Source organism: Pleurodeles waltl, chromosome 9, assembly GCF_031143425.1.
Source record: "Pleurodeles waltl isolate 20211129_DDA chromosome 9, aPleWal1.hap1.20221129, whole genome shotgun sequence".
In the NCBI taxonomy this organism is placed as follows: Eukaryota; Metazoa; Chordata; class Amphibia; order Caudata; family Salamandridae; genus Pleurodeles; species Pleurodeles waltl.
The window spans coordinates 11,962,200-11,988,487 of record NC_090448.1 but is presented as its reverse complement, the minus strand read 5'-3'; the positions used below and the strand labels follow the sequence as shown (position 1 = coordinate 11,988,487).

The window sequence follows — 26,288 nt, the reverse complement described above, 5'->3', positions numbered from 1 at the left end:
GTGACAATCAAGGGGCGCAAAGAAAAAGAAATAACCTCTTGAAAAGCGAAAGGAGTAAGTGTTGGAAAGTGGATTGTTGGTAAGAGCAGGTAAGTACCTACATTTAGCAATATGCCACTAACCCCCACTAGGTACGGTCAGGTCTCAATAAATTAATCCCTGCTCAACCCCTGGTAGTTTGACAGTGAGGGACAAGGCTTAACTTAGGAGACAGGTGTGTAAAGCATTTAAAAATCACAGAACAAGTTAATAAGTAAAACACAATAAAAATCCGACACCAATTTATAAAAATGGATAATATTTTTATCTTTAAAATGACACCAAACCGAATAAAATTGGATAAGGGGAACCGGAGAGATGAATTTTTAAAGAATTAATGTTTTCTAGCGCATAGAAATGAAAAGCGCCAATCTGGTTTCACTAGATAGGGACAAAGTCAAAGTTTGAGGCTCACTGTGATGGAGCCCTGCTCGGCTACAGCAAGCGGTAGGCCTGGTCAAAAGTTCCCCCCAAGACTTAGGCCCTCCTTACAAATTTGGCGGGCGGCAACCGCCGGCCGCCAAGTTGTAACGGCCGCGCGGCTGCACTCCCGCAGTGGCCATTTTGACATCCCCGCTGGGCCGGAGGGGATGGGAGCCGGCGGTGCGACGTGTGCAGTTGCACCCGTCACGCTTTTCACTGTCTGCTATGCAGACAGTGAAAAGCTGCATGAGGCTGATGAGACAAATAAATTACTCTTAAGAGTTGCCAAGAAGGCCTTAAAGTGCATGATCAGGACTGTGAGCTGGTGGCTGGGATTAGATGCTGACTTGAATGGACTCGGCAGAGATTGTGGTGCAAGTCTTGACTATGTTAGAATTGAATAGTGAAGCTTCTTCACTGTAAATAGTAACTACGCCATGCACCTAAGTGTTGATTGAAATTGCAGGAACACCCACCACATTTTTCCACTGGCTTCTTGCTATGCCATAGTGTTTTGAAACTGTGTTTCCTGGTGGCCAGAGGTTTAATATTCCTGGGTGCTTCCTGCATGAGGTATGTTTTTTATTTCCTACAGTGTGTGTTACTGAGAAGGACGTTCTTTAAAGCTTCAGGTCAGGCAGTGGCATACTGTATAACTTGAAGAAACTTGTAATGAGGAGATAAATCATTCTAGTTCTACTCTGCTGTACCATCCGCAGGTTACAGGGTCTGTGGAACGCTTCAATAGAAATCTTTAAGAAACTCTATAGCAGGCTTGAGCATGGGGTGCCTGTGGAAGGATGTCGGATGCTTTGCAGCGCTCATCCGACTTCCAGTACTGTGATGTGTATTGCAACATTTATGGCTTGTGACACATGACAGTTACAAAAACATTGTGTCCCTTGAGCTTAAGTAAGTTAAAGATGCAAGTGTGAGACCTTGAGGTGCTTTGAGGACAGGTCTAACTCTCCAAGTGCACATTAAAGCCTAAATACAATATCTGGTTGAATCCTGGGGTGGAAACGATTACAACAGGTGAATGGCTGCTAGTAAGCTTGCCGGGACATGTTATGAAAGGCACTTTCATAGGGAATAGATGTGGAAGGGGCTGCGGCTCCTAGTGCTTGCAAACTCTGATCACTGGTGGAATAATGTTAGGGTGTCCATGTGTCAAGCACAGATTGTTGAGTTTCTGGAAAATACTCCAAGTCGGTATTGGTGCACTAATTCTTAGGCAGGTGGGTATGTTGAAAAACAGAGGAAAGCAACACATATACTTTTATTTATTATGTGTATATATTTCTCTTCTCAGGGGTAAGTTGTTTTCCATTCACAGAGACAGGTTTTCCTCAGACTATGTGAGGGTTTGATCTTTTGTCCTAATGTCCTTGTGGCCACCTTGCGTATTTTCCATTTCGGAATTACTACCCATAGGTGCTTGGAGTACTACAGTTACTGACAGATCCCATTGCTGTGGGCAGACATAGTGTTTGCAGCCTGTTTGTGTGTCTCATAAATCAGTGTATTCATTTGGCATGCACTGGATTTCCTTAGCACTGTGCATGTCTCAACGTGTCGTATGAGTTCCTTCTGATTGATCAACAGCTGGCTGTTTTATTTGGTAGTGCTGACCTCTTGCGTTCTGTTACAAGTGCACATACACAACTATCTGAATGTCATACTAAAGGTTGATTGGTTTGTCCGAGTACCTGAGGAAGAAGATGAGAAGGGAAGAGATGGATTCTTACTGAAATATTCATGATTTGAAATGTTTGTGCACAGATGTGTATCCTTCATTAAATTCCGTTGCATATTCAGTAGGTGACCAGATAGGCATGGTTTGTTTATTTTTGTGCATGTACAGTGCAAGAATATTTATATTGTAGTATTGTTCTGACCTCTCCCCCCTGCGTATCTTTATAGATATTCTCTAAACCTAGCTTCAGGGTTTCTGCATGAGCTATGAACATAGACTTACGTGCAACACAACATGCTCTGCAGAACATGTCACATATAACCATCACTGCACACATGTTCATCCAAGGTGGATATCAGCGTGTCTGATGCAGCCTTTACCCTTACCAACAACACTTACTAACAAACATCTGGAATTGCCTAACAGACCTCCAAACACTCGCTCAGCGTGGTAGCGAGCAGTCGGGAGACTGGTCCAAGGAGCCTGGAGCACGGTACAGTACTTCAGGTGTTTCACAAGCAGACCGACCTGCTGGGCAGTGCCACGTCAGATGACCCACTGTGCTCGTGGACATCTGGGTGAGACCTCGGCCCTCCTCCAACAAACATGTAGCACATCAAAGTAAACATCGGATACCCTCGCCATCTTTCTACTTGGCGCAATTCACAAGCAACACCCGGTTCTGGCTTAAGGGGATGTCTCAGGCCTGTGGCAGGAACACAGGGCGCCTGATTGCCACTGAAGGGCAGAGTGCACTCCACACACACATTACATGAGTTGCCTTTTGTAAGAGATCCGGTTATTAGTTCTGATGAATGTGAGTACTTTACGAGTAATCGGTCCACCGTTTCTCTGTATTGGGAACCAAGTCCCCCATTAAAGCACTTGACTCTCTCAAGGTAGTGAAGCTAGGCAGTCCAGGGCCTCCTCACGGGAGGCGGTGTGGATTAGGAACAACGTTCTAATTCTTGTCCAGGCTGCGGGTTTTTATTACAATAAGTAAAAGTATTACATGCACATTACTAAATGCTATGCATTAAATCACAAATACATTCACCAAGTAGATGGAGGTACCTTTGGGGACACCCTCATATCACATTAGACCCCTAGTGGGTCCTGAGCCTTGTAATCACAATACCCCCCCTCCCAAACCAGAGGCAACGTCGCAATATAAGCGGTTGTCCTTTCAAATAAGTCGGGCCTACTGGCTTGGTTCAGTTGTCACCAGTTTGAAATATACAAGGCCGGCCTATTGGCTTTGTCAAGGGGGCGTCATGTCACTGACATATATTAGTCTTTCTTTTATTCTACATGGGCCACATAATGCAGCTCTAGAACCAACCACTAGAGATCTCTGCACTCCAGAGCTGGAGAACAATGAGTCAAATTCTCTAAATGCTTTGAAAGCATGAAAACCACATCAGTTCAATGCCCCCAGAAACTGGGGGGCATTCTATAAACTTGTGTATTGGGGATGCTGTGCCTCCTGGTGCCCTCTACAATACTTTAAAGGTATGTTGGTTGTGTCCCTGCCCCTCCTCGGTGCACTACGAAGAAGCAAATGGCTCAAGTAAAGCCCTCGCAGGGCATTGTGGGGTCTCTTTACAGGAGCAGTGAACACCTTACGAGTATGTCCCTCCACTCTGCCTGCTTTGCTGCAGCCTCGCGTCAGTCGTCTGTCCTGACACCGGTCTCCAGCTCTGCCTTGCAGTGAACCACCTGCCCTTTCTGGTTACAGCTGCTGGTGTTTGGAACTCCTCTAAAGATTGGTTTTAGTTATTTCTCTTCCTTGTTCGAAGTGTCTGCTAAGAACACTGACCTCAGCAGACGGATCCACTTCCCGCCCTCCATGGGGCCTGTTGGATGTCAAACTAAGTCTCTTGCTTTTCACATTTTCTTAAAGCTGCTGTCTGTCCGTTCACCTGGTGTCTTCTGCAGCGGAAACCCATGAGGTGTGAAATGAGCTGCAGGCTCACCTAGTGGTACCTGTTTTCAAAAGAACTGAGTAAAAGTTAATGCTAATGGCGGGTGTAGTGCTGCCAGCCAGCATTCATTCATCCTGGGCAGAGGTGGTGAGCTGGCACCCTGGTTATTCTATCACTGTTTGTGCCAGCACATTGAGTATGACCAGTAGCATCATCTTGATGGAGTGGGGGAGATGGGGGCAGGGAGGCTGACGAGCACAGCCTTATTCCTCCTCTCCAGTATCCTCTGTCCGAGTGTGCTATAGGCCTTTGATGACGAGCCTGCCACTCATTAGTTTGTGGTTGTGAACATTCAGCTTAAGGTTCTTCATGAAAGGAGATGCAGGCCTGGAGGAGAGGCCAAGCGCACACTCCAGGCCTCTTGCATGCCTGTCACTGGTTTCTTAAGACTCCCTGCCCTGCCTCCCACTCGTGGAAAGTGTGGTGTGAATCATTGTACCAGTGGTGGGGTGCTCGACCACACTGGAAGCATCAGGACCGGAAGGAGATTGGCTGATTGCTACCCTGAGGTTGGCCCTTCACCGAGGAAGGTGCAGTTTATGGTGTCATTGTGACGCACAAAACAAGGGAGCACACTGCCTCTCACTCCAGCATAAATCCCCAATGCATCGTGGTAAATGCAGTCATTTGATTTAAAGATAGAGATATTTTTCAAAAAGTCTTTCACCTTAGGTAGGTGCAGCAAGTGCTGTATCTCTGGACACGTGTTTCTGGCTTTCGGCCGTCATCAGCAGAGAGAAAATATATCTGAAGGGGTTGCTTGAAATGCCGCCGAACGCCTTCACAGGTTTTTGTACCACTCAGTAGGTGAACAGGTGCTTCACCAGAGCTCGTGAGCTCGTAGGCTCATGTCCGTGTTGTCTGGAGTGTGGGGCAGGGTGCTCCGTTTCTGGTTTTTCTGTTTATGGTGTCATTGTGCCTGCACAAACCAAGCACTGGACCGCAGGTGAGAGGCACCTGAGCAACGCAGATGTCCGTACTCCTCACTGCCCTTTTAGTAGATGTGTATTAAATGTTACAATATGGGTCAAGGTCTCTGCATAGTTTATCAAAAACAGTAACTTAAGATGTATTATAAAATGAAGAAGGTTTAAATGTATGTATATATATTTTTACTTCTGTTTGTTTATTTATAACTGTCTGTTTTCAGAGGTTATCTTGCTTGTTCAGAGATGGCCATAAAAGCAACAAATAATTGATAAAAACACACCTTCAAATCTTCTACCTTTTGTGTGGGTTTCTGCACACCTTCGCACTTTTATGCAAACCGCTGTGGTCCGTTCTTGCACAGCCTGAATCCTGGCTTGTGATGGGCCATGCAAACCTTGTGTTTCAGCATCCTAGTTTATTTAAACTTTCTCGGGTGGAATCCCCACGGTTTTTGATCGGAAAGGAACATTTCCAACAAGGATCCCAAGTGCCTTGAGATGACATTAATGACAAACCTGACGCGTTGTCAACACGCCCTATTTTTGCGTGAAGATTAATTTAATTAAAACATAGTTGTTTGACCAGAATAGAGTGAAACTAGATGAGTTAAAATATTTGAAGTTAATGCGATCAGTGGCTAAATCATTGAAAATGCATTTTCGTGGCAGAGGAAAGAATTTAATAATAAGCAAAGATATTGGTGACCCGAAGTATAGGAATAGTGGCCGAAGGATGTGGGCCCGGCCGGGAGCAGCGTCGTCCTCTGCAGTCCGGGCGGGTGGCTTAGAGGTCCTGCGGGTGCAGGCGCCTGGAGGGATGGGTGCACTTACACTGAGTGATGCAGGAATTGTAGCCCTTCTGAAGTGTGGAGCTGCTATCAGTGCTTCCTACCAGGGGAGGGTGCACTCGGCAGAATCGGTGTTTCAGCTGCAGTCCTTGTTAGCTGCTCTGTAACCAACCCTTTGTTACCCTTCCGCAGGGACATTTACCGTGAAGCTGCCGAAGGAGGCGCCGGGACAGCACTTCGAGGGGCTGGGCATGCTCACCAGCCTCCTGGCACCGAAGGGGTCCCGCTCGGCCAAGCCCTTGGTGGAAGAGCTGGGTAAGTGAAATACATTTAATAACCTTGACAGCTAGATGTATTTATTTGTTTGCAGTGTGCCCTGAGTGCATCTTTAGAGCAAGGCCGGCCGTTCCCAACAGGGTGGGCCTCTCCGACATGAGTCTCATGTAAAAGCATCCTAAGGTGTCCCACTCTACGGATGATGCACGGCTTTCCAGGGGCGCGGAACTGGGTGGGAACCTCTTAAGTGCTCCGGAAGCCACCCACTGCTGTTTGGAATACCCGCTTTCGTACTCGCCATGTTTTGAAACCGTGTTTACAAAAAAAGGTTATAATAATTTAGATTCATAATACAAAATGTAAGTTACATTTACTTCATTGATGCACCATATGCTTACAAAAATATTTAAATTCGTAAAGCATACATTTTTTTAACACATAAATATCCCTTTTGTTCCATGTCATATAGATGCCTCTGCAGACCCGGAAGAGGAGGAGGATGATTTTGATTGGCAGATTGAGCAGATCCCTTATGAGGAAACCTGCTCGGCCCTCCCCTCCCAGTGCAGCTATGGGTTTGGGAACCTGCGCTCTGGAGTGTTCAGCCGGCTTCAGGTATGTGTTGTCAATAGTGTTAGGGCGCAATGACTGTGACTTGTGGTATCAGTCTGTGCCAAGCGGGCATTCATCAGTTAGTCGTGGATGCCACCAGCTAGTCGTGCTAGTTGTGGATGCCACCAGCTAGTTGTGGATGCCACCAGCTAGTTGTGGATGCCACCAGCTAGTCGTGGATGCCACCAGCTAGTGAAGGGTGCCACCAGCTAGTCGTGCTAGTCGTGGATGCCACCAGCTAGTCGTGGATGCCACCAGCTAGTCGTGGATGCCACCAGCTAGTCGTGGATGCCACCAGCTAGTTGTGGATGCCACCAGCTAGTTGTGGATGCCACCAGCTAGTTGTGGATGCCACCAGCTAGTTGTGGATGCCACCAGCTAGTTGTGGATGCCACCAGCTAGTCGTGGATGCCACCAGCTAGTGAAGGGTGCCACCAGCTAGTCGTGCTAGTCGTGGATGCCACCAGCTAGTTGTGGATGCCACCAGCTATAAATGGAGCTATGTGGTAAATATATCAGTTCTCACGCTTCATGGGACAGGTGTCTTCATAAGGACAAGCTGGGAATTTATTTTGAGTCAGTCAGTCCGTCTGTATTTGTAGAGTGCCGCTATTCACCCGCAAGGGTATCTAGGTGCTAGGTTCAGTCGAAAAGCCAAGTCTTGTTAGGGGGTGCTGACAGAAGGGGGGGAGCGGGGGCATTCCAGGACTTTGCGGTGATGTAGGAGAAGGCTCGGCCTTTAAATGTAATTCTTCCTCCTCCTGTTCTAGTGCGGTCTGTACTTGTCTGTACGAGTTTCCTAGTCATCCTCTGATATCTCAGAATGCATCGGAACATTGGGCTGAAGGATAGATGGAGTCACCACTGGTGGAGCGATTTGGAGATTAAAAACAGGTCGGGCTTTAACTCCACAAAAATATAAATGTTGTTTATGAGGGAAAGTGTAGGAGGGACACAGCTCCAGGGTCACTTGCATAAGAGATCTCTGATTACAAAGGTAGTGGTACCAAAACCTAGATCCTAGTGGCAGAGCGCCTCCTGGCGTGGTGCAGCGCCTAGAGAGCTTTCTTGGTGTGCGCCCTTTTGACAGCGCTTTGAAGCTCCTAGTTGAGTCCACTAGTGACTGTCCATAGCTGGAAGAGCTGTGGATGTGTCTGCAGTGTGCGGGGCCCCCGTGTCCAGCTGTGGTCATCCTGCGCCCGTGTCCAGCTGTGGTCATCCTGCGCCCGTCCCAGGGGCTTCGCTGCGGCGTTGCCCTTGTTCGACGCCTTTTCACTGCGCTCGTCGACAAACCAAAATCTTGTGAGCTGAAATAGGACCTTCGGGGGTGTTTCTGACGCCTGATTCCCCTCTTTGAACTGAGTGTTAAACCACAAGGAGCATAAAGTGACATTTCACCCTTTGCCGGAGGAGTCTTGTAGACAGTCCGCACCACGCAGTGTTCCTCAGGGGAGATTGCTAGATATTTGCAAAAGGTTTGGGCGGACTGCCTGAACAAAGAAACCACCTTAAAACTAAGTAATGTCTGTAATCTTGCACCATTCTGTCGGGGTTCTTCAAACATCACTTATGTGTTCCTTGTTCCCCTGAGTGAAGCTCACCGCTGCAAGGTGGTTATTTTTAGTAATCCCGTTTTCGTGTTCTATACTTAAACATGTTGTAGTTTCATTTTCTCTCTTGGTATCTCTGCAGCAGCAAGGTCTTGAAGTATTCATTTCCTGTTTGTACGAACTCGATAATTGTTGATAAATACTCTTGAACTATTGACAGTTTGATAGTTTGCCGTGATATTTTTGTTTCAATTTTCAAAATGGCATGATGGGGATTCAGGCAGCTCCTACTCCCCGCCCTGAAGGTGCCCGCGTCATTCTAGTTCTTTTGCACTGAAACATCAACCGTTGTAATCAGACAGATTCATATTCTTGAATAATTTTATTATCTGAATTATTATTATTTTAAGGGTGCCGTATCCGTACATATTTTTACTTTCTGCATCAGGCATACTCCAACTGCTCCCTCTTTCCCATCTGTAAATGCTTTGAGTCCAACAGCATTTACTTATCCAGATTTCTGAACACCGCCACGCGCTTGTCCAAACAAAGTAAGTGTTTGAGACCAGATAAAGCCTGGCCTGAAATAAATTGGCATCGTAAGAAAGGATCTAGGCAGTGCGCGTTCTCTTGTCTATTGATGGATGTTTCTGGTGATCCTGTCCAGTGGTACCTGCTTTGTAACTATTTCTGGGAATGAGCGCCCCATGTGGAACTCTTTTCTTGATGTTCCTTATGCACTCAGTTACTCTCTTCTGTTTAAATATTTCCCATAGGCACAAACTGTTTCCCTGTTAGCATCCAGCATATTTTCCTGAAGTTCTCTCAAAGTTGACATGAACCAATCTATTTTGAGACCTGCCTTGTTTCCACATCTGGAATGTGCCAAACGAGCATTCTGCACACTGTGGATTCAGATGCCCTAAATGAACCTTATGAAATATACGCCTTATTTTGGCATTTTGGGGCACGTGCCTTGGGTCCAGTTCTCGTATGAAGATAGACCTGACCGAACACGGAAAGAAGAATACGTGGTCACTTTAGATAGTTCCTTCAGCGGCTCTCACAAACATGGCTTCGGTAAAAGGGTCCTTTTTCCAGCCGTGTGTTGATGGGACAACAAACGGATGGTTCATTCCTAGAGGGGCTTATTTAACAAATATAAAACATTTTACAGAGTCCATAAGGAGCTAGTGTATTAATTGTAGAACTGATGCAGACCAGCAGTTACTTTATCAGAATCTTTGATGCATTTTTTTTCAGTTGCTTGGTCCCCGCTCCTTTCTGGGACTTCAGATTCTCTAATTTAAATCCAGCCAATCGCTGTGGAATCCCTTCACACGCATATCAATGGAAACGAAATCTACATAAACCGTACAGTATTATCTACACTGTAAAAATGCAAACATTTACTTTTTCAGGCAGTGTTTCCATCCGTTAGGCTGCTGTGACCCACCACCTTTGGTTTCTTTTTACAGCCTGTCACTTGTGTTCAGAAGGTGTTTTCTGCCTTCCAGAGCTGCCATTAATCCCAGGGGTGGGCAAGTGACAAGAACATGTTGGAATCTCTGTCTCTTTGCCGATTTCCCGCATGTTTTCCCAGTACTTTCACATGGAAATGTCTGCTCCATTCAGCAGCCAACATGTCTGTGTAGAACATCACAACGTGTAGTCCTGGCGGTTCTTGTAATTTCACTTTCCTGCCCAATCAGGTTTACGGGGGTCACGCGGAATGAGACCCTAAGTTTTTTTTTTTTTTTTTTTTTTTAAATTCTTGATTCTTTTATAAAATAATTGTATTCTTGAATCACTCGGGCCTGTTCCCTCTCATTTCAAATATACTAAATAATTAGTACAAATGATTTTGCATTTCTCCTTCTCCCGGCGCTGGGTACCTTGTCTTGTTTGTTTTGCATTTTAGGGTTATTTTTAGGCCTCGACTACCGGACAGCCTCTTAGGTATTTAGCAGGAGAAAGTGTATTCTCAACTGTCTATAAACCTACAGTGGGCTTAGGCCCAACTCATTGCTTACCATTGGTTGCCTTGTTGTTACTCGCTTTTTTTTCAACAGCTTTTCTTGTCCATCTTGAAACTGCCCCTTCCCTTCTTATATTTGTCCCTCCCCTTCTTATGTTTGGGTAGCCTCTAGATCGTCACTTTGATTGGATGACTTGTATCCTTCCCCCAAATCTAGGTAACTACCGGTTTGTACTATGTTTGGCTTTAGAAATACATGCTTAGCAAACTCCTGCCATATAGTGTTGGCCTTAAACGTTTTCAGTTTATTTTTCTCTGAAGAAGTCAAAAGATGTGGTGTGACTCCTCTCCCTGGTGTACATTGCTCTTTGGTACTGTCTCCAAAGTAGATTATTTTTTTCGGCTTATGAGTTCGGGCTTGCACTGAGTGGGCTCAGAGCTCCATGTGTCCTGAATATGTTCTATTGGCCTGTTTCGTTTCATTTAGATCCTGTCTCGTCAGAATTGAGTAAGACTCAGTACTTTCATCTCCCCGATGTTCGAACGCCTTCAGCACCTTTGAACTGTGTTCGACACTGGCAATAAAACGTGGGAACCAAGCAAACCCCCCCACAAGAGCGTCGATCCACAGCATCCCTAGTCCGAGCCATTACAAGGGCATCCAACACCATCGGTCCCACCCAAAGCAAGTACCAAAGGCCTTTTCTGTTTCTGTGCACAAGACCCATATGATGCCAACACTCGCCATGATGTTGAAGGCAAAGTCAACTTCGAGGCTGCTTTCGACTCTCAGGGATGAGGACATTGATGCTTCGATCTTTGAGAAACTCCAGCTAGAACTCCATCCCAAGCAGAAGTGCCTACTCATCCGTTTGGCTCCATGCAAATATTGGCAAAACCACCTCCACTGGAACCTCCAGAACATCGTCCTAGAAAGAGGAGACTGGCCTTAGGAGGAACCTCCCTCCAAGCCTCCCTTCCCCGAGTTGGCAGAAGAAGCGCAAGGACTGAACCACCAGTGCTCATCCTCTGCCACACAACCCATCTCTACCTCCGCTTCTGCTCCGGCCACCTCCACTGCGTACACCGCAGTCTCCAGAGGAGTCCCTCTGTTCGGTATCCAGAGCTCGGCGGTCCATATGGCACATTTGACCATAAGATGAGTCCTCTGATCAAGCACCTCACTGGGGACATGGCTGTATTGTAGATTCACCCGATGACCAGACCTAGACCACTATCCAGCGAGGGCCTCATCCCTGGATGCCACCAAGGCCTGTCATAAGGTCATTCAAAGGTCCTCAGCCTTTCATAAAGTGAGCACGCGTGTCTCTCAGGATGAAGACGACTTCCTTGTGGAGGCACTCTGCAAATCTTAGTGCACTGCGCAATGCATCCCCATGCTCGAGGACATGTTATAATTTGCCCTCGACACCCTCAAGGAGCCCATCGAGGGGGTGGTGGTCACCCCAAGGTTCAAAAAGAAACTGAGACTCCTCTAGTGACCCAGTGTACGTCATGGGGTGGGTTCCTCCCGGCTCTCTGGTAGTTCACATCTCCCGCAGGCTGGCGTTTGTCTAGGTCACCGGTGATGCTCCTCCGGAGGACAAGAAGAGATGGTGGGCAAGAGGATGTCAGTCTGAGCGGTAACTCATTGGCGAATAGCCAGATCGTACCACTCCTGTCCAGGTACGTAGGGCCCAGGGGCAGAAGATGCAGGAGCTCTTGGGTATCACTGGGTAAAGAATACTTCACCACAGCAGCTGCGCTTCTACCAGAGGCAAGCAGAAGTCCTTCCTTCCTTTTTTTCTTTTCTAAACAAAGGTTATTGGTTTTGATGTGAGATACCATACTACCATATTAGCATCGAAGTACAACATTTACAGACATTCTTATAATTATTCAAAACCAGTTCAGTTTAATTGCCCTTGCACCCCGCCTCCCACTACAGAAACAAATTGCCTAATAGTCCAATGTCGGACGTGTTCATGTCGGGTGTTCTACGTACTCTTCGGTGGCCCCCCCACCCACAGCCGGCAGTCTTTGGTGTGTGTTCGAATTGCAGCAATGAGCTCCTTCCCCTGCATTCTACGTGAATAGGGGTAGTATAAATTATAGGAATCAGGCTCGGGGGGAACCAGGCAACAGGCTCAGTGATCGAGGGGGTGGGGGGCTCAGGAGCTTTCCAAGCATCTGTCAGCGCTTCCTAGGCCCTTGCTACCTCTGATGTGCCCAGACCTCGTTGGTCTTCCCGGTTCAGCACTTCGCCCTCATACCACCCCCACCTCTCTAACTCTTCTCCAAGTCGTGATTCTAGGACCTTCGGGGATTTCCAGAGCCTTGTGAGTTCTCTTTTTGCCAAGAGAATTGATAGGTCTTGGAATTCACAGGTGACCTTTGTTTTGGGATTGTGTGGGTATCGGCTTTAAACACATTCTGGGTTACACGGGACCTCCCTCTCCACTACCACTGGGAGTGTACCTGTATCGTCCCTGCAATATTCAATGATCGTTTTGCACCTTCAAAACGTGCATGATGGTGGCTCCCGTGAGCAATACATAAAAGTTGATCAGTTTGAATCTAGCATTTCTAGGGACCTTGGGGACCCTTGCCAATATACGGTCCCAGCCCTCTTCCGGGATTGGGACCCCTGGGTCCTCCTCCCAGGGGTTTTTGAGGGTGTATAAGGGCAGGATCATGTTGCTGACCGCCTTGAATGTGCCTGACGAGGTAACCAGGTATTGACAGCGTTTGTTCTGGGTGGGTTCTGCTAGGCCTGATGTCCAGTGCTTGGGTATTGCAGCAGTCAGTGCCCTATGTAAGAGCAAGTGGCCCTGCAGTAGATCAGAGCGCGTGCAGAACTCCTTGAATGGAAGGAGAGTCCCCTCCTGAAATAAGTCCCCAATAGCCATTGCACCTGCAGCCACCCATTCTGATAGCGTCCTCCAGTTGCCCCCATGTGGCAACACCTCCAGCAACCGCAGCGGTAAATCCACAGTGTAAGGGATCGTCGCTTGTAGTTTTTGAAGGCACCTGTTGCAGCATTTTTGCAGAACTCTAAATTCCGTTGTGGGGGGCGCTGCACGCTGCTGGACTCGAAGGATCGTTCTGGCCAGCGTGTGTACACAAGGCACACCTTGGCGTAATTGTCGCCCAGGCGATAGTCGCCCTGCCATCCGTTGTCAGCCACTGTAGGTGGGCTGCAAGATAGTATGTCTCGAAGTTGGGGTTGCCAGTCCCCCATCCTCCACTGGACTTTGTAAGGTACATGAGGCTTACTCGCCTGCGACCTGAACCAAGGAAGAAATTCAGTATTTGTAGTTCCCAGAACTGCGTCTGGGGTATCCAGACTGGGAGTACCACCGAGTAGTAGAGTAACCGGGGCAGGGCAACCAGTTTCAAAAAAGCAACCCGCCCTGCCAATGAGAGCTGGAGCAACCTTTAAAATTGAAAACTTGTTACGTTTGCTTATAGCCAGGCCTGTATTGCCTTCTAAGAGATCAGACAACTCACGATAAATCCATACTCCTAAATATTGTGGGCAGCTAGGCTCCCACAACAGCTCATTTAGTTCCGCGAGAGGGTCTTGTCGCCAATGCAGCAAATAACCAGGACTTCTGCCAGTTTACACTCTGCATTACAGCGGCACGCATCACTCCTTCCACCAGCAAGTGGGAGGGGACTACAGTAGAGACTCCTACAGGGATGAGAGCAGAGGTGGCTCAAGTAAAGGAGCTGCAACCTCCAGGCAGTGAACTAACCCTCCCCAAATCCCACATCTCCTGTTGGAGGATACGCGGTTTCCGCTCGTGGTGGGAGTAGACTGTCCAATCAGTGGGTTGCAGTGTTGGTCCATTACGACTACTGCCTCGAGCTGCACATGACTCTCGCCCAACATCCTGCCCGCACGCATGCTGTCAGCAAAGAACACCTTCCTCCTGCACAGAAAAGTGCCCGCCCGGCTGCTTACAGGTGCCATAGCGGTGGTACTAAAGCAGTATAAAGGGGGTGGCGTGTACGTTCTGTACTCTTTCATCCCGAAATAGGATGACTTCCTTATCCCTTTCCTCAACCTCAGACCTCTCCGTTGCTGCATTTTATCAGAACATTTTTGCATGTCAACTTTCCACAAAGTCACCGCCCCTCCCCCCTCCCCCCCCCCCCCCTTTCAAGAGGGCAGCTACACAGTGGTGCTCTGCCATAAGGATGCCTATTTCCACATAATGTCTACCCCACTAATTGACGGTACCTTTGCTTTGTGGCAAGCTGGCAACAGTACCAATTCAAAGTGCTCCCTTTCTCTCGACATAGAACTTGGCTCTCTCAAAAAAGGGGTCACCACATCAACTCCATGGAGGTGCTAGCCATTGACTTAGTTTTCAAAATCTTCTTACAAGTGATTCAGGACAAAGTAGTCCTCATTAAAGTAGACGGCATGACCGCTGTGTGCTGCCTACAGAAGCAGGGGGGCCCACACTGCCCCAGCTGTCTCAGGTAGCCCATGGATTTGGCATTGGGCAGTCCGCTACAATATTCACCTCATGACGGAACATCTCTCAGGAATGGACAATGACTTTGCAGATCTTCTCAGCTCAACAAGTCCGCAGGTGGAATTCCACCCCAACACCTACACAGGTACTTCCAACATTGGGGCATCCACAAATAGATCTTTTCACCATCCCAGAAAAAGCAAAATGGCCAAACCTTGCCTCCTGGAGCCCACAGTCCATGGGCAATGCACGTACTTGGTCATGGATATTCGCCTGCCCCTTCCACCCCCACCACTGCTTCCCTACATGGTGAGAAAGTTGAGGCAAACATTGGTGACGTCCGTCTTATAGCTCCAACCTGAGCCAGAAAGCTCTGGTCCTCCCCTCTACTAGAGATGCCCACATGAGAGGACTTTGACCCAGGCGTTCAGACCCCAGGCAACTCGGTTGCACCTGACGTCTTAGAATTCGGATACTTGAAGCTTCCCACGAATGTATGTCCATCTCAAAGCACACTTAATCGCCCGCTTCACGGACCTGATATACTGCAGACCGGAAGAGGTTTGTTCTCCACTGTATTTCCAAGGACCTTGACCGACTAAAACCTTCTATCCAGGATATTTGCAGTAAGCAGGCATTGTCTAAACCTCCACCCATTTTCATTCAGCTGCAGAGCCACCCACATACAGAATAGGGAACATTCGTCCCTGTTTAGAATTCTGGGGATAAGGCCTTCAGGGAGTGTCTCAAGGGGGCTATATGTACCCTCTAGAGTACCTCCTGCTCCTGTGTGAAATCTCAGCCTTGTCCTCACGAGGCTTATGACACCACCATTTGAACATCTATACTCCTGCCCCCTTCAGTTTGGATCCTAAAGGTAATTTCCTGGTGGCTGTTAGCTCTCTTGGATGCATTAGTGAACTGCAAGCACTCGCCCTACAACAACCTCAAGTTCACAGGGACAGAGTTGTCTTTAGAACCAGTCCTAAGTTCCTCCATAAGATGGTGTCACCCTCCCGCATTAACCAAACCACGGAGCACAGAGTTTTTCCCCACAACCAGATTCCACAGAGCACTACACACATTAGGTACCTAAACCGCTCTTATGTACAACATTTACAGGATCAAGCCATTTCCAAATCTAATCAGCTCTTTGTCTCCTTTGAAAGCCGGAGAGGGGGTGTAGGAAAGTACCATCTTGCCTGGCATGTTACCCCCATTTTTCACTGTATATGTTGTTTTAGTTGTATGTGTCACTGGGACCCTGCCAGCCAGGGCCCCAGTGCTCATAAGTGTGCCTGAATGTGTTACCTGTGTAGTGACTAACTGTCTCACTGAGGCTCTGCTAATCAGAACCTCAGTGGTTATGCTCTCTCATTTCTTTCAAATTGTCACTAACAGGCTAGTGACCAATTTTACCAATTTATATTGGCTTACTGGAACACCCTTATAATTCCCTAGTATATGGTACTGAAGTACCCAGGGTATTGGGGTTCCAGGAGATCCCTATGGGCTGCAGCATTTCTTTTGCCACCCATAGGGAGCTCTGACAATTCTTACACAGGCCTGCCACGGCAGCCTGAGTGAAATAACGTCCACGTTATTTCACAGCCATTTTACACTGCACTTAAGTAACTTATAAGTCACCTATATGTCTAACCTTTACCTGGTAAAGGTTGGGTGCTAAGTTACTTAGTGTGTGGGCACCCTGGCACTAGCCAAGGTGCCCCCACATTGTTCAGGGCCAATTCCCCGGACTTTGTGAGTGCGGGGACACCATTACACGCGTGCACTACATATAGGTCACTACCTATATGTAGCTTCACAATGGTAACTCCGAATATGGCCATGTAACATGTCTATGATCATGGAATTGCCCCCTCTATACCATCCTGGCATAGTTGGCACAATCCCATGATCCCAGGGGTCTGTAGCACAGACCCTAGTACTGCCAAACTGCCTTTCCAGGGGTTTCACTGCAGCTGCTGCCAACCCCTCAGACAGGCTTCTGCCCTCCTGGGGTCCATCCAGGCCTGGCCCAGGATGGCGGAACAAAGGACTTCCTCTGAGAGAGGGTGTTACACCCTCTCCCTTTGGAAAATGGTGTGAAGGCAGGGGAGGAGTAGCCTACCCCAGCCTCTGGAAATGCTTTCATGGGCACATTTGGTGCCCATTTCTGCATAAGCCAGTCTACACCGGTTCAGGGACCCCTTAGCCCTGCTCTGGCGCGAAACTGGACAAAGGAAAGGGGAGTGACCACTCCCCTGACCTACACCTCCCCTGGGAGGTGTCCAGAGCTCCTCCAGTGTGCTCCAGACCTCTGCCATCTTGGAAACAGAGGTGCTGCTGGCACACTGGACTGCTCTGAGTGGCCAGTGCCACCAGGTGACGTCAGAGACTCCTTCTGATAGGCTCCTTCAGGTGTTGCTAGCCTATCCTCTCTCCTAGGTAGCCAAACCCTCTTTTCTGGCTATCTAGGGTCTCTGTCTCTTGGGATTACTTAGATAACGAATGCAAGAGCTCATCAGAGTTCCTCTGCATCTCTCTCTTCACCTTCTGCCAAGGAATCGACTGCTGACCGCGCTGGAAGCCTAACAAAACTGCAACATAGTAGCAAAGACGACTACTGCAACTCTGTAACGCTGATCCAGCCGCCTTCTCGACTGCTTTCCTGGTGGTGCATGCTGTGGGGGTAGTCTGCCTCCTCTCTGCACTAGAAGCTCCGAAGAAATCTCCCGTGGGTCGACGGAATCGTCCCCCTGCAACCGCAGGCACCAAAGAACTGCATCACCGGTACCTTGGGTCTCCTCTCAGCACGACGAGCGAGGTCCCTTGAATCCAGCAACTCTGTCCAAGTGACTCCCACAGTCCAGTGACTCTTCAGTCCAAGTTTGGTGGAGGTAAGTCCTTGCCTCCCCACGCCAGACTGCATTGCTGGGAACCGCGACTTTTGCAGCTACTCCGGCCTCCGTGCACTTCCGGCGGAAATCCTTTGTGCACAGTCCAGCCTGGGTCCACGGCACTCTAACCTGCATTGCACAACCTCCCAAGTTGTCCTCCGGCGACGTGGGACTCCTTTGTGCGACTTCGGGTGAGCACCGTTTCACGCATCCTCGTAGTGCCTGTTTCTGGCACTTCTGCGGGTGCTGCCTGCTGCTGAGAGGGCTCCTTGTCTTGCTCGACGCCCCCTCTGTCCCCAGACGCAATTGGCGACGTCCTGGTCCCTCCTGGGCCACAGCAGCATCCAAAAACCCTTACCGCACGATTTGCAGCTAGCAAGGCTTGTTGGCGGTCTTTCGGCAGGAAAACACTTCTGCACGACTCTCCACGGCGTGAGGGATCCGTCCTCCAAAGGGGAAGTCTCTAGCCCTTGTCGTTCTTGCAGAAACCTACGCTTCTACTGTCCAGTAGCAGCATCTTTGCACCCACAGCTGGCATTTCCTGGGCATCTGCCCATCTCTGACTTGCTTGTGACTTTTGGACTTGGTCCCCTTGTTCCACAGGTACCCTAGATTGGAAATCCACAGTTGTTGCATTGCTGGTTTGTGTCTTTCCTGCATTATTCCTCTAACACGACTATTTTGTCCTTAGGGGAACTTTAGTGCACTTTGCACTCACTTTTCAGGGTCTTGGGGTGGGCTATTTTTCTAACCCTTACTATTTTCTAATAGTCCCAGCGACCCTCTACAAGGTCACATAGGTTTGGGGTCCATTCGTGGTTCGCATTCCACTTTTGGAGTATATGGTTTGTGTTGCCCCTATCCCTATGTGTCTCCATTGCATCCTATTGTAACTATACATTGTTTGCACTGTTTTCTAATACTATTACTGCATATTTTGGTATTGTGTACATATATCTTGTGTATATTTGCTATCCTCATACTGAGGGTACTCACTGAGATACTTTTGGCATATTGTCATAAAAATAAAGTACCTTTATTTTTAGTATATCTGTGTATTGTGTTTTCTTATGATATTGTGCATATGACACTAAGTGGTACTGTAGTAGCTTCACACGTCTCCTAGTTCAGCCTAAGCTGCTCTGCTAAGCTACCATTATCTATCAGCCTAAGCTGCTAGACACCCTATACACTAATAAGGGATAACTGGGCCTGGTGCAAGGTGCAAGTACCCCTTGGTACTCACTACAAGCCAGTCCAGCCTCCTACAGGGGGCATCCCATCTCCAAGGGAGGCGTAGCCAGGTGGATAGTCCAATGCATACAAACCTGCTACATTAAAGCAAAAAGGGTTCTCCCTGCTCCACCTAGCTGCACTTAACTTGCACGAAGGAAGTGACCATGGTGTTTGTAGGACACATCCCTCTAGCAAATATATCTAAGGAACCCACTTGGTCAACACCGCACTCCTTTACCAAGCACTATTGTGCAGACATCACTACCAACCAACAGGCCATGGTACGCAAGATGGTGTAAGAATCTTGTTTAAGATTTCTGCATCACCCACATGCTAGCCACTGGTTCCAGAGTGCACCGAACTAAGCATGTGAATTCCCAGCCACACGTGCTTCGAATGGAAAATGTTACCCTGTAAGCACCTGTTTGTAGTGTGTATTGCTGTAGATTCACATGAGCCCACCCTCCTCCCCGGAAGCCTGATTCTTTTGCAAATCTCATAATTTCTGTATTTATCTGCACATTTGAGCTCAGTGCACTGCACTTACGTTGGCACAGTATACGTACTCTCAACCACTAAGTGAAAACAGTCGAACATGGAGTCAGTGTCCATATGCAATGTACACCAAGAGGTGTCACATCACACCTCGGGAGACCTCTTCCAGAAAAAACACTTGCAAATGTCGGAGCCCAGCACTAGATATCGGGAGTGTGCCAGGCATGGGAATATATGGCTCTACATGCTACAAACTGATGGTTACACGTAAGTAGCATTTTCCATGTCTTGTCATTTCAGCATTCCTTGAGGGTGCATGTGTTTTCTAGCTCCTTTCATTTGGTGCTGCTTCCCTTGCTTATACATCCCCCCGTGTGCTCCATATTACTCCCTCATCCCTCCCACCAAGTTCATCTATTGCTTTCCCCACCCCGGCTTTTATATTAATTTTTTTGCCCATTTCCCAGTCCACGATTAAGTCCCTCCTTAGCTCTCTTCTCTCCTGCCTGACCCCCCCCATTCCTCCCCCAGCAGCTTCAATGTTGCTCCACCCCTGGGTCACTTTTCATTGTAATATTTTTGGAAGTCCGGCAGCAAGTTTCTTTTAGCCTCTCCGCCTTACAAAAATAGTTTTTACTGTAGTCAACATGCTTTTTATTTACTGTGCTAAAAATGGTACCTTCTTCATTTTATAGGCACATGAATGCATGGTAACGCATATGGAAGCCGATATCATCGCACAAACCCGTGGCTACAAACCGACGTTCAGTTTTTTTTTTTTTTTTGTCTTATTCTTGTAGGTATTGCAGTACAGTAATGGCAAACAGCACTGGCAAAGCGAGTAGGTCTAAAAGGCAAGACCTATTTGCTTTAACAATGCTTGTTCTGTACTTGTGCTTACACATGCGGGTGATTAAATCCTTACAAGATTCGCAACAAAAGTTGGTTTTGAGTTCCTCCATTCATGTCATAAAGATCTTGTCTATGCATCATTGTTGAACACTAGGATACATTTGGATTTGGGTATAATTCAGACTGCCTCTGCTCTATGTTGATTTACTGTATAAAGGAACTCTAAAAGCCTTGATTAGTTGAGTCTTTCCTTATGGAGCACTGCTGCTGCCTGGGCCGTGGCCATGTCTCTCTGAGGGCACCGTGCACTGCCGCTGCCCGTGGTGATTCCGTTCTTTGTCTCTGAGGGCAGCGCGCACTGCTGCTGCCTGTGGTGTTTCCATTCTTTGTCTCTGAGGGCAGCGCGCACTGCTGCTGCCTGTGGTGTTTCCATTCTTTGTCTGGGAGGGCAGCGCGCACTGCCTATGGTGTTTCCGTTCTTTGTCTGACGGCAGCGTGCACTGCCTATGGTGTTTCCGTTCTTTGTCTGACGGCAGCGTGCACTGCCTATGGTGTTTCCGTTCTTTGTCTGACGGCAGCGTGCACTGCCTATGGTGTTTTCGTTCTTTGAATCTGAGGGCCGCGTGCTCTGCTGCTGTCTGTGGTGTTTCCGTTCTTTTTATCTGAGGGCAGCGTGCTCTGCTGCTGTCTGTGGTGTTTCCGTTCTTTGTCTCTGAGGGCAGCGTGCTCTGCTGCTGCCTGTGGTGTTTTCGTTCTTTGAATCTGAGGGCCGCGTGCTCTGCTGCTGCCTGTGATGTTTCAGTGCACTGCCGCTGGCTGTGGTGTTTACGTTCTTTGTATCTGAGGGCAGCGTGCTCTGCTGCTGTCTGTGGTGTTTATGTTCTTTGTCTCGGAGGGCAGCATGCACTGCTGCTGCCTGTGATGTTTCAGTGCACTGCCGCTGCTTGTGGTGTTTACGTTCTTTGTATCTGAGGGCAGCGTGCACTGCTGCTGGCTGTGGTGTTTCCATTCTTTGTATCAGAGGGCAGCGTGCACTGCCGCTGGCTGTGGTGTTTCCATTCTTTGTATCAGAGGGCAGCGTGCTCTGCCGCTGCCTGTGGTGTTTCAGTTCTTTGTCTCTGAGGGCCGCGTGCACTGCCGCTGCCTGTGGCGTTTCAGTTCTTTGTCTCTGAGGGCAGCGTGCTCTGCCGCTGCCTGTGGTGTTCCCATTCTTTGTATCTGAGGGCAGCGTGCACTGCTGTTGCCCGTGGTGTTTCCGTTCTTTGTCTCGGAGGGCTGAGTTCTTTGTTGCTGTCTGTGGTGTTTCCATTCTTTGTCTCTGAGGGCCGCGTGCTCTGCCGCTGCCTGTGGTGTTTCAGTTCTTTGTCTCTGAGGGCCGCGTGCACTGCCGCTGCCTGTGGCGTTTCAGTTCTTTGTCTCTGAGGGCAGCGTGCTCTGCCGCTGCCTGTGGTGTTCCCATTCTTTGTATCTGAGGGCAGCGTGCACTGCTGTTGCCCGTGGTGTTTCCGTTCTTTGTCTCGGAGGGCTGAGTTCTTTGTTGCTGTCTGTGGTGTTTCCATTCTTTGTCTCTGAGGGCCGCGTGCTCTGCCGCTGCCTGTGGTGTTTCCGTTCTTTGTATCTGAGGGCAGCGTGCGCTGCTGCTTTCTGTGCCTGACAGTTCTATGTATCTTGAGGCAGTGCGCGCTGCTGTCTCTTTGTCGGACTGCTCTCTGTATCTGATGGTAGCGCGGACTGCTGCTACTGTCAGGAGCGGGCATACTGCTGACCCAGACGTCTCCATTTTCACCAGAAACAAGCTGGTGAAACCATTCTTTGGCTGCACATTTCAGGAACCCACGTTAGGGGTGTGACTAGCCTGTGAGTGGAACACTTCTCCTGGATGTCTATTGGGGGAGGAGCCCTGGTCGCACATCAGAGGCGGCAGACGCTTTGAAGCCTCTGACCTAGATATGCTAAATCTCTAGCCGTCCTGCTGGAGGAGGTGAGAACACCTTCCGCCGAGCAGGCATTGTTCATAACCTCTGAGAGCGTGGGTGCGCTCTTGCAGGGGGTCAGAAACCCATCTGTGGTGGCAGGCTGGAGGATACCAGTCAGCCAACACAGCCCAAGACTGGTAGGGCTGCAGTGGGCTCCTCTAAGGTGCCCTCTGGGTGCATGTCTCAGTAAATCTGATACTGACATCCGTAGAAATATATTAAATATTATTATTTTCAGTACAGCCATCATGTAGCTGGGTAACTTGTAATGACTGGTGCCCAATACGTGTTCTCGAATGGCTTACTGAGCACTTGCAATGCTAGCAATGAAACTAGGCATTGCAGGAGTACATCTCCTCATGCAGATGGGCATCACATGTAATGCACCCTGCCCTAGGGTTCTAAGGGCTGCTGTAGGGGTGACTTACATATGAAGATGCATTGTTTGTGGGCATTGCACTTGAAGTGGGCAGTGGTGTGTTTTTTTTTAATCGTTTGCACCATTTGACGTGTCCTGCAAAGGCAGTCTTCTTGCAGTTTGTGTGTGGGATCCTTTGGGGGCAGGAGGGAGGGATCTATATATAGCAGGGACCCAGTGCTTATAATACACACTACTGATGTCTGTGACATAGCTGCGTGTATCTGAGGGCAGCATGCACTGCTGTTATGTGGGACATAACTGTGTGTCTCTGAGAGCAGTGTACACTGCTACAGTCTGTAACATAGCTGCGTGTATCTGAGGGCAGCATGCACTACGTGTATCAGAGGGTGGTATGCACTACTGCGGTCTGTGACACAGGTGTGAGCATCTCAGGATGCCATGCCCTGCGGCTGCCTGTGGGATACCCGTATGTATCTGAGGGCAGCATGCACTGCTGTTACATGGGGCATAACTGTGTGTCTCTGAGCAGTGTAACTGTTGCTGCCTGTGCTGTTCCTGGTCTGTGAATCTGAGAGGAGGTTGTGCTACAGCTGCCCGTGCACAGCCTGTACCTGTTGTGTGTTTGTAAAGTATGTTTTCATTGCTGATGCCTGTGCAGTCGCTCTTGTGTGTGTGTGTGTGTGTGTGTGAAACTTGTATATGTGTGTGTTCCCTGTACCTATCATGTGACATGAAATGAGCTCGTGCTGTTGAGAGCTAGAATGTAACGTGTTTTCTATGTGAGGGACACATGCATTTTGCTTGTGTTTTTGGGAAGCGTGAACTGCTGCTGCCCATGCTGGACATGTGATGTGTCCATGTACAAAGGTGCTTTGTCAGAGCTTTGGCTGTACTGCCGTGTGTGGTTAAACATGTATGTTGTTTCTCTGTGTTTGTGACTCTGGATTGTTCACTGTTTTATGCTTATCATATGATTTATGCTGTCAGTTTTTAGTTGTGCCCATGAGTGTGGGTGATTTATGTCTCACGAGACTCAAGGAGCATGCTTATACCTATCATTGATCAATAGTTCTACGTGTATTTTTTAGGTTTCTCTGTATTTCTATTTTTGTTTGTGTATCTGAATGGTTTATTGGTCTCTAGCTAACGCTCATGAATGGTCAATGGGTCTTTGTGTATAATGACTGATTTTTTTTTTCCTTTGAGCTTTTATGACACATTCTGGTGGGAGTTTAGTGGGTGTTTGAGTGTTGTCCTGTACCTGATTTTCCGCTGTGTATTTGGTCTTCCTCATATGTTTCATGCATTTGTATTTGTCTTGTATTTGTCTTGTGTTTATCTGTGGTTGTCTGTTGCTCTGTGTACATGATGGTGCTTATGTCTGGATGGCTTATTGCTCTCGCTTATGACTTTAGTGTTCTTTTTGCTGAAATACTTGAAAGCTTTAGTCCTCTATTTTCCCATCGGTACCTGTAAGTGATTTATTTCTGTGTTTCTACTGGTGGGTTTTTTATTTCTCTGCATTTGTTCTTCTGCTTACGATGCAGGTGATATACTTTTCTGAATGTGCTGTTGTACTCACATGTGTACATGTTCTGTTGCTCTGTTTGTGCTGAAAGACTGGACTGTTACTTTCTTGCTTAAGCATTCAGGTGATTTATTGTCTTGTATTTGTGGGTGCGTTCTAACTTTGTATTTGTTCTTGTGTTTATACTTTTGATGCAGGTGATTTTTGTGCTCTGTTGAACATGCTCATCTGGCTCCAAAGGGTTTATTGCTGTGTTTATTGTGCTTCTAGAGTATGGTGATTATTCTGCGCAAGATGCTCGTTTTCGTCTATATTTGTATCTGCACCTATACACGTTACCTTGGTTTATATTTGTCCTTGCATGTGTGCTTACTTGTTTACTCTGTATTTGTTCTTGTTTGTTTCTCTGTGATACAGGTGATTTTTGTTCTGTATTTTCTGGTGTGCCTTTCAATGATCGGTTGCTTTGTAATTGCTCTTTGAAACTATGGTAATTTATTTGTCTTTATGCTTTGGTTGATTCATTACCCTGCAGGTTTGTATATGCTGGATGCCTCTTTTATAATTGTATTTAGATCTGTGGGTGTTTGATTGTTTGATTTTTATTTGTGATTTATACATGTGGAGGTTTCACCCCCTCCATCTCTTGTTACGCTTAGATTTGTTGGTGAGTTATTTCTCTGTCTGTGTAGGTGAGTTACCCTTCGTGCCTGTATTTACTCCTGCCCATTGTTTGTTGATCTGTCTCATCCCCTGTGAGTTCACATGAAGGCACTTAAGTCTTTCCTCCGTTACAGGGTGAATTGAGTGATGTCATTGATCTCAAGAGCCCGGATGAGACCCCTATCGAGGATCGCCAAGCGGCCCAGCTGGCTGCCGAAGATGCCAAATTTGATCCCGATCATTACCTGTAAGTGATTGATGTCTGTGGTGTCTACACTGTCAAAGCTGTTTCCCTCTTTCCTGGTCTCTTCACCTGGTGGTTGCATCTGAGCCCTGAAACTCAGATCGCCTTGTAATGTCCACTGTGAGGCTCTTGCTCCAGCACACCCGCTTCGTCTCTTCTCATTGCATGGAGCGCTGCCAGTTTAAAGTGCTTTGAGGGGTGTCTTCAAGCTGCTATGAGCCGAGGATCTGGAGTGTTGGCCAGTTAAGCACTCTGGCAGCTGGTTACAAGAGCTGCACAGTGAGTTAGGTGATGGTGCTTCAACTCAACCATCCCGCGTGCAGGTAGAGATCCCAGGAAGAAGCCAGGCGCAGGGATTGGTGCTCCAACTCAACCATCCAGTGGGCAGGTTCAGATCCCAGGAAGGAGCCAGGCGCAGGGATTGGTGCTGAGGCCATTCCATCCGCCAGGTATGCATCTTATTGAGGAGGCCTGCTTGGTTCAGAGGTGGACAGCGCAGGTCGCTCTTTCTGTGTATTGAAGTGTATATATTTAGTGAAACAATGATGGAAAGGATAGAGTGATGGGTCGCAAGTGCACTCTGGTACAAACACTAAACGTGCATGCTGGAGCGCTTTTTCTTCTAAGCTGCACATGTAATTTATATTCCTATGCTTGTTTTTTGGTGGCATACCTATTTGCAGCATCATGTAGGGACCTGCAAGTAAGACAGCCGGTGTGTGTATCAGTGGAGCTCAGATCACTGAGTGACTGAATCGAGCTTCTCTCTCTCTCCCCACGTTGGGTCTGTGGAAGCACAACTTGGGAAGTGTTGGGTAAAGGAGTAGATCGTGAGGCCCACGGGGTGTGGACTCTACAGTGATAGAGTGAGGTCTGCAGGAGGCCCGAACACCAGGCTTCTCTGCAATGTCCAAGCGCGTCAGGACATTCCGGCCTTTTCTTCCTCTCTCACTTTATATGTGTTCTCCTAAGACTAACGGTGTTCGGTGGTTGGTATCCGGGGACAGTGTTGGAAACAACCTGGGATCGAACGGAAGTCAGGTAAGGTAACTCTGAAGGCGAGGGGTTCGTCTAGGTTTGAAGTTGTCAATAGTCTGAAGTTATAAGTATGGTGCACGGAGATGTTCACTACAGGAAATGTCACGAAATGGGAAAAGCAAGTGAGAATGTAAACACAACTGAGATCTTTCTAGATCGGCCTTCTTAGTCCTTGGGCTTTAGTTCTTTTACCTTCACCAAGCGCTACGTA

General features: G+C 48.0%; 1 protein-coding gene across 4 annotated transcripts in view; it reads left to right on the top strand.

Moving 5' to 3' along the window:
* SHQ1 (SHQ1, H/ACA ribonucleoprotein assembly factor) overlaps positions 1-26,288 on the top strand; it is a 166,511-nt gene that overhangs the window by 23,022 nt on the left and 117,201 nt on the right. For all 4 annotated transcript variants that reach the window (XM_069206108.1, XM_069206107.1, XM_069206105.1 and 1 more), the window contains 3 exons: positions 6,053-6,175; positions 6,606-6,751; positions 24,930-25,042. In XM_069206108.1, coding sequence (XP_069062209.1) covers positions 6,053-6,175; positions 6,606-6,751; positions 24,930-25,042 — 382 coding nt within the window. The remainder of the gene's footprint in view (positions 1-6,052; positions 6,176-6,605; positions 6,752-24,929; positions 25,043-26,288) is intronic.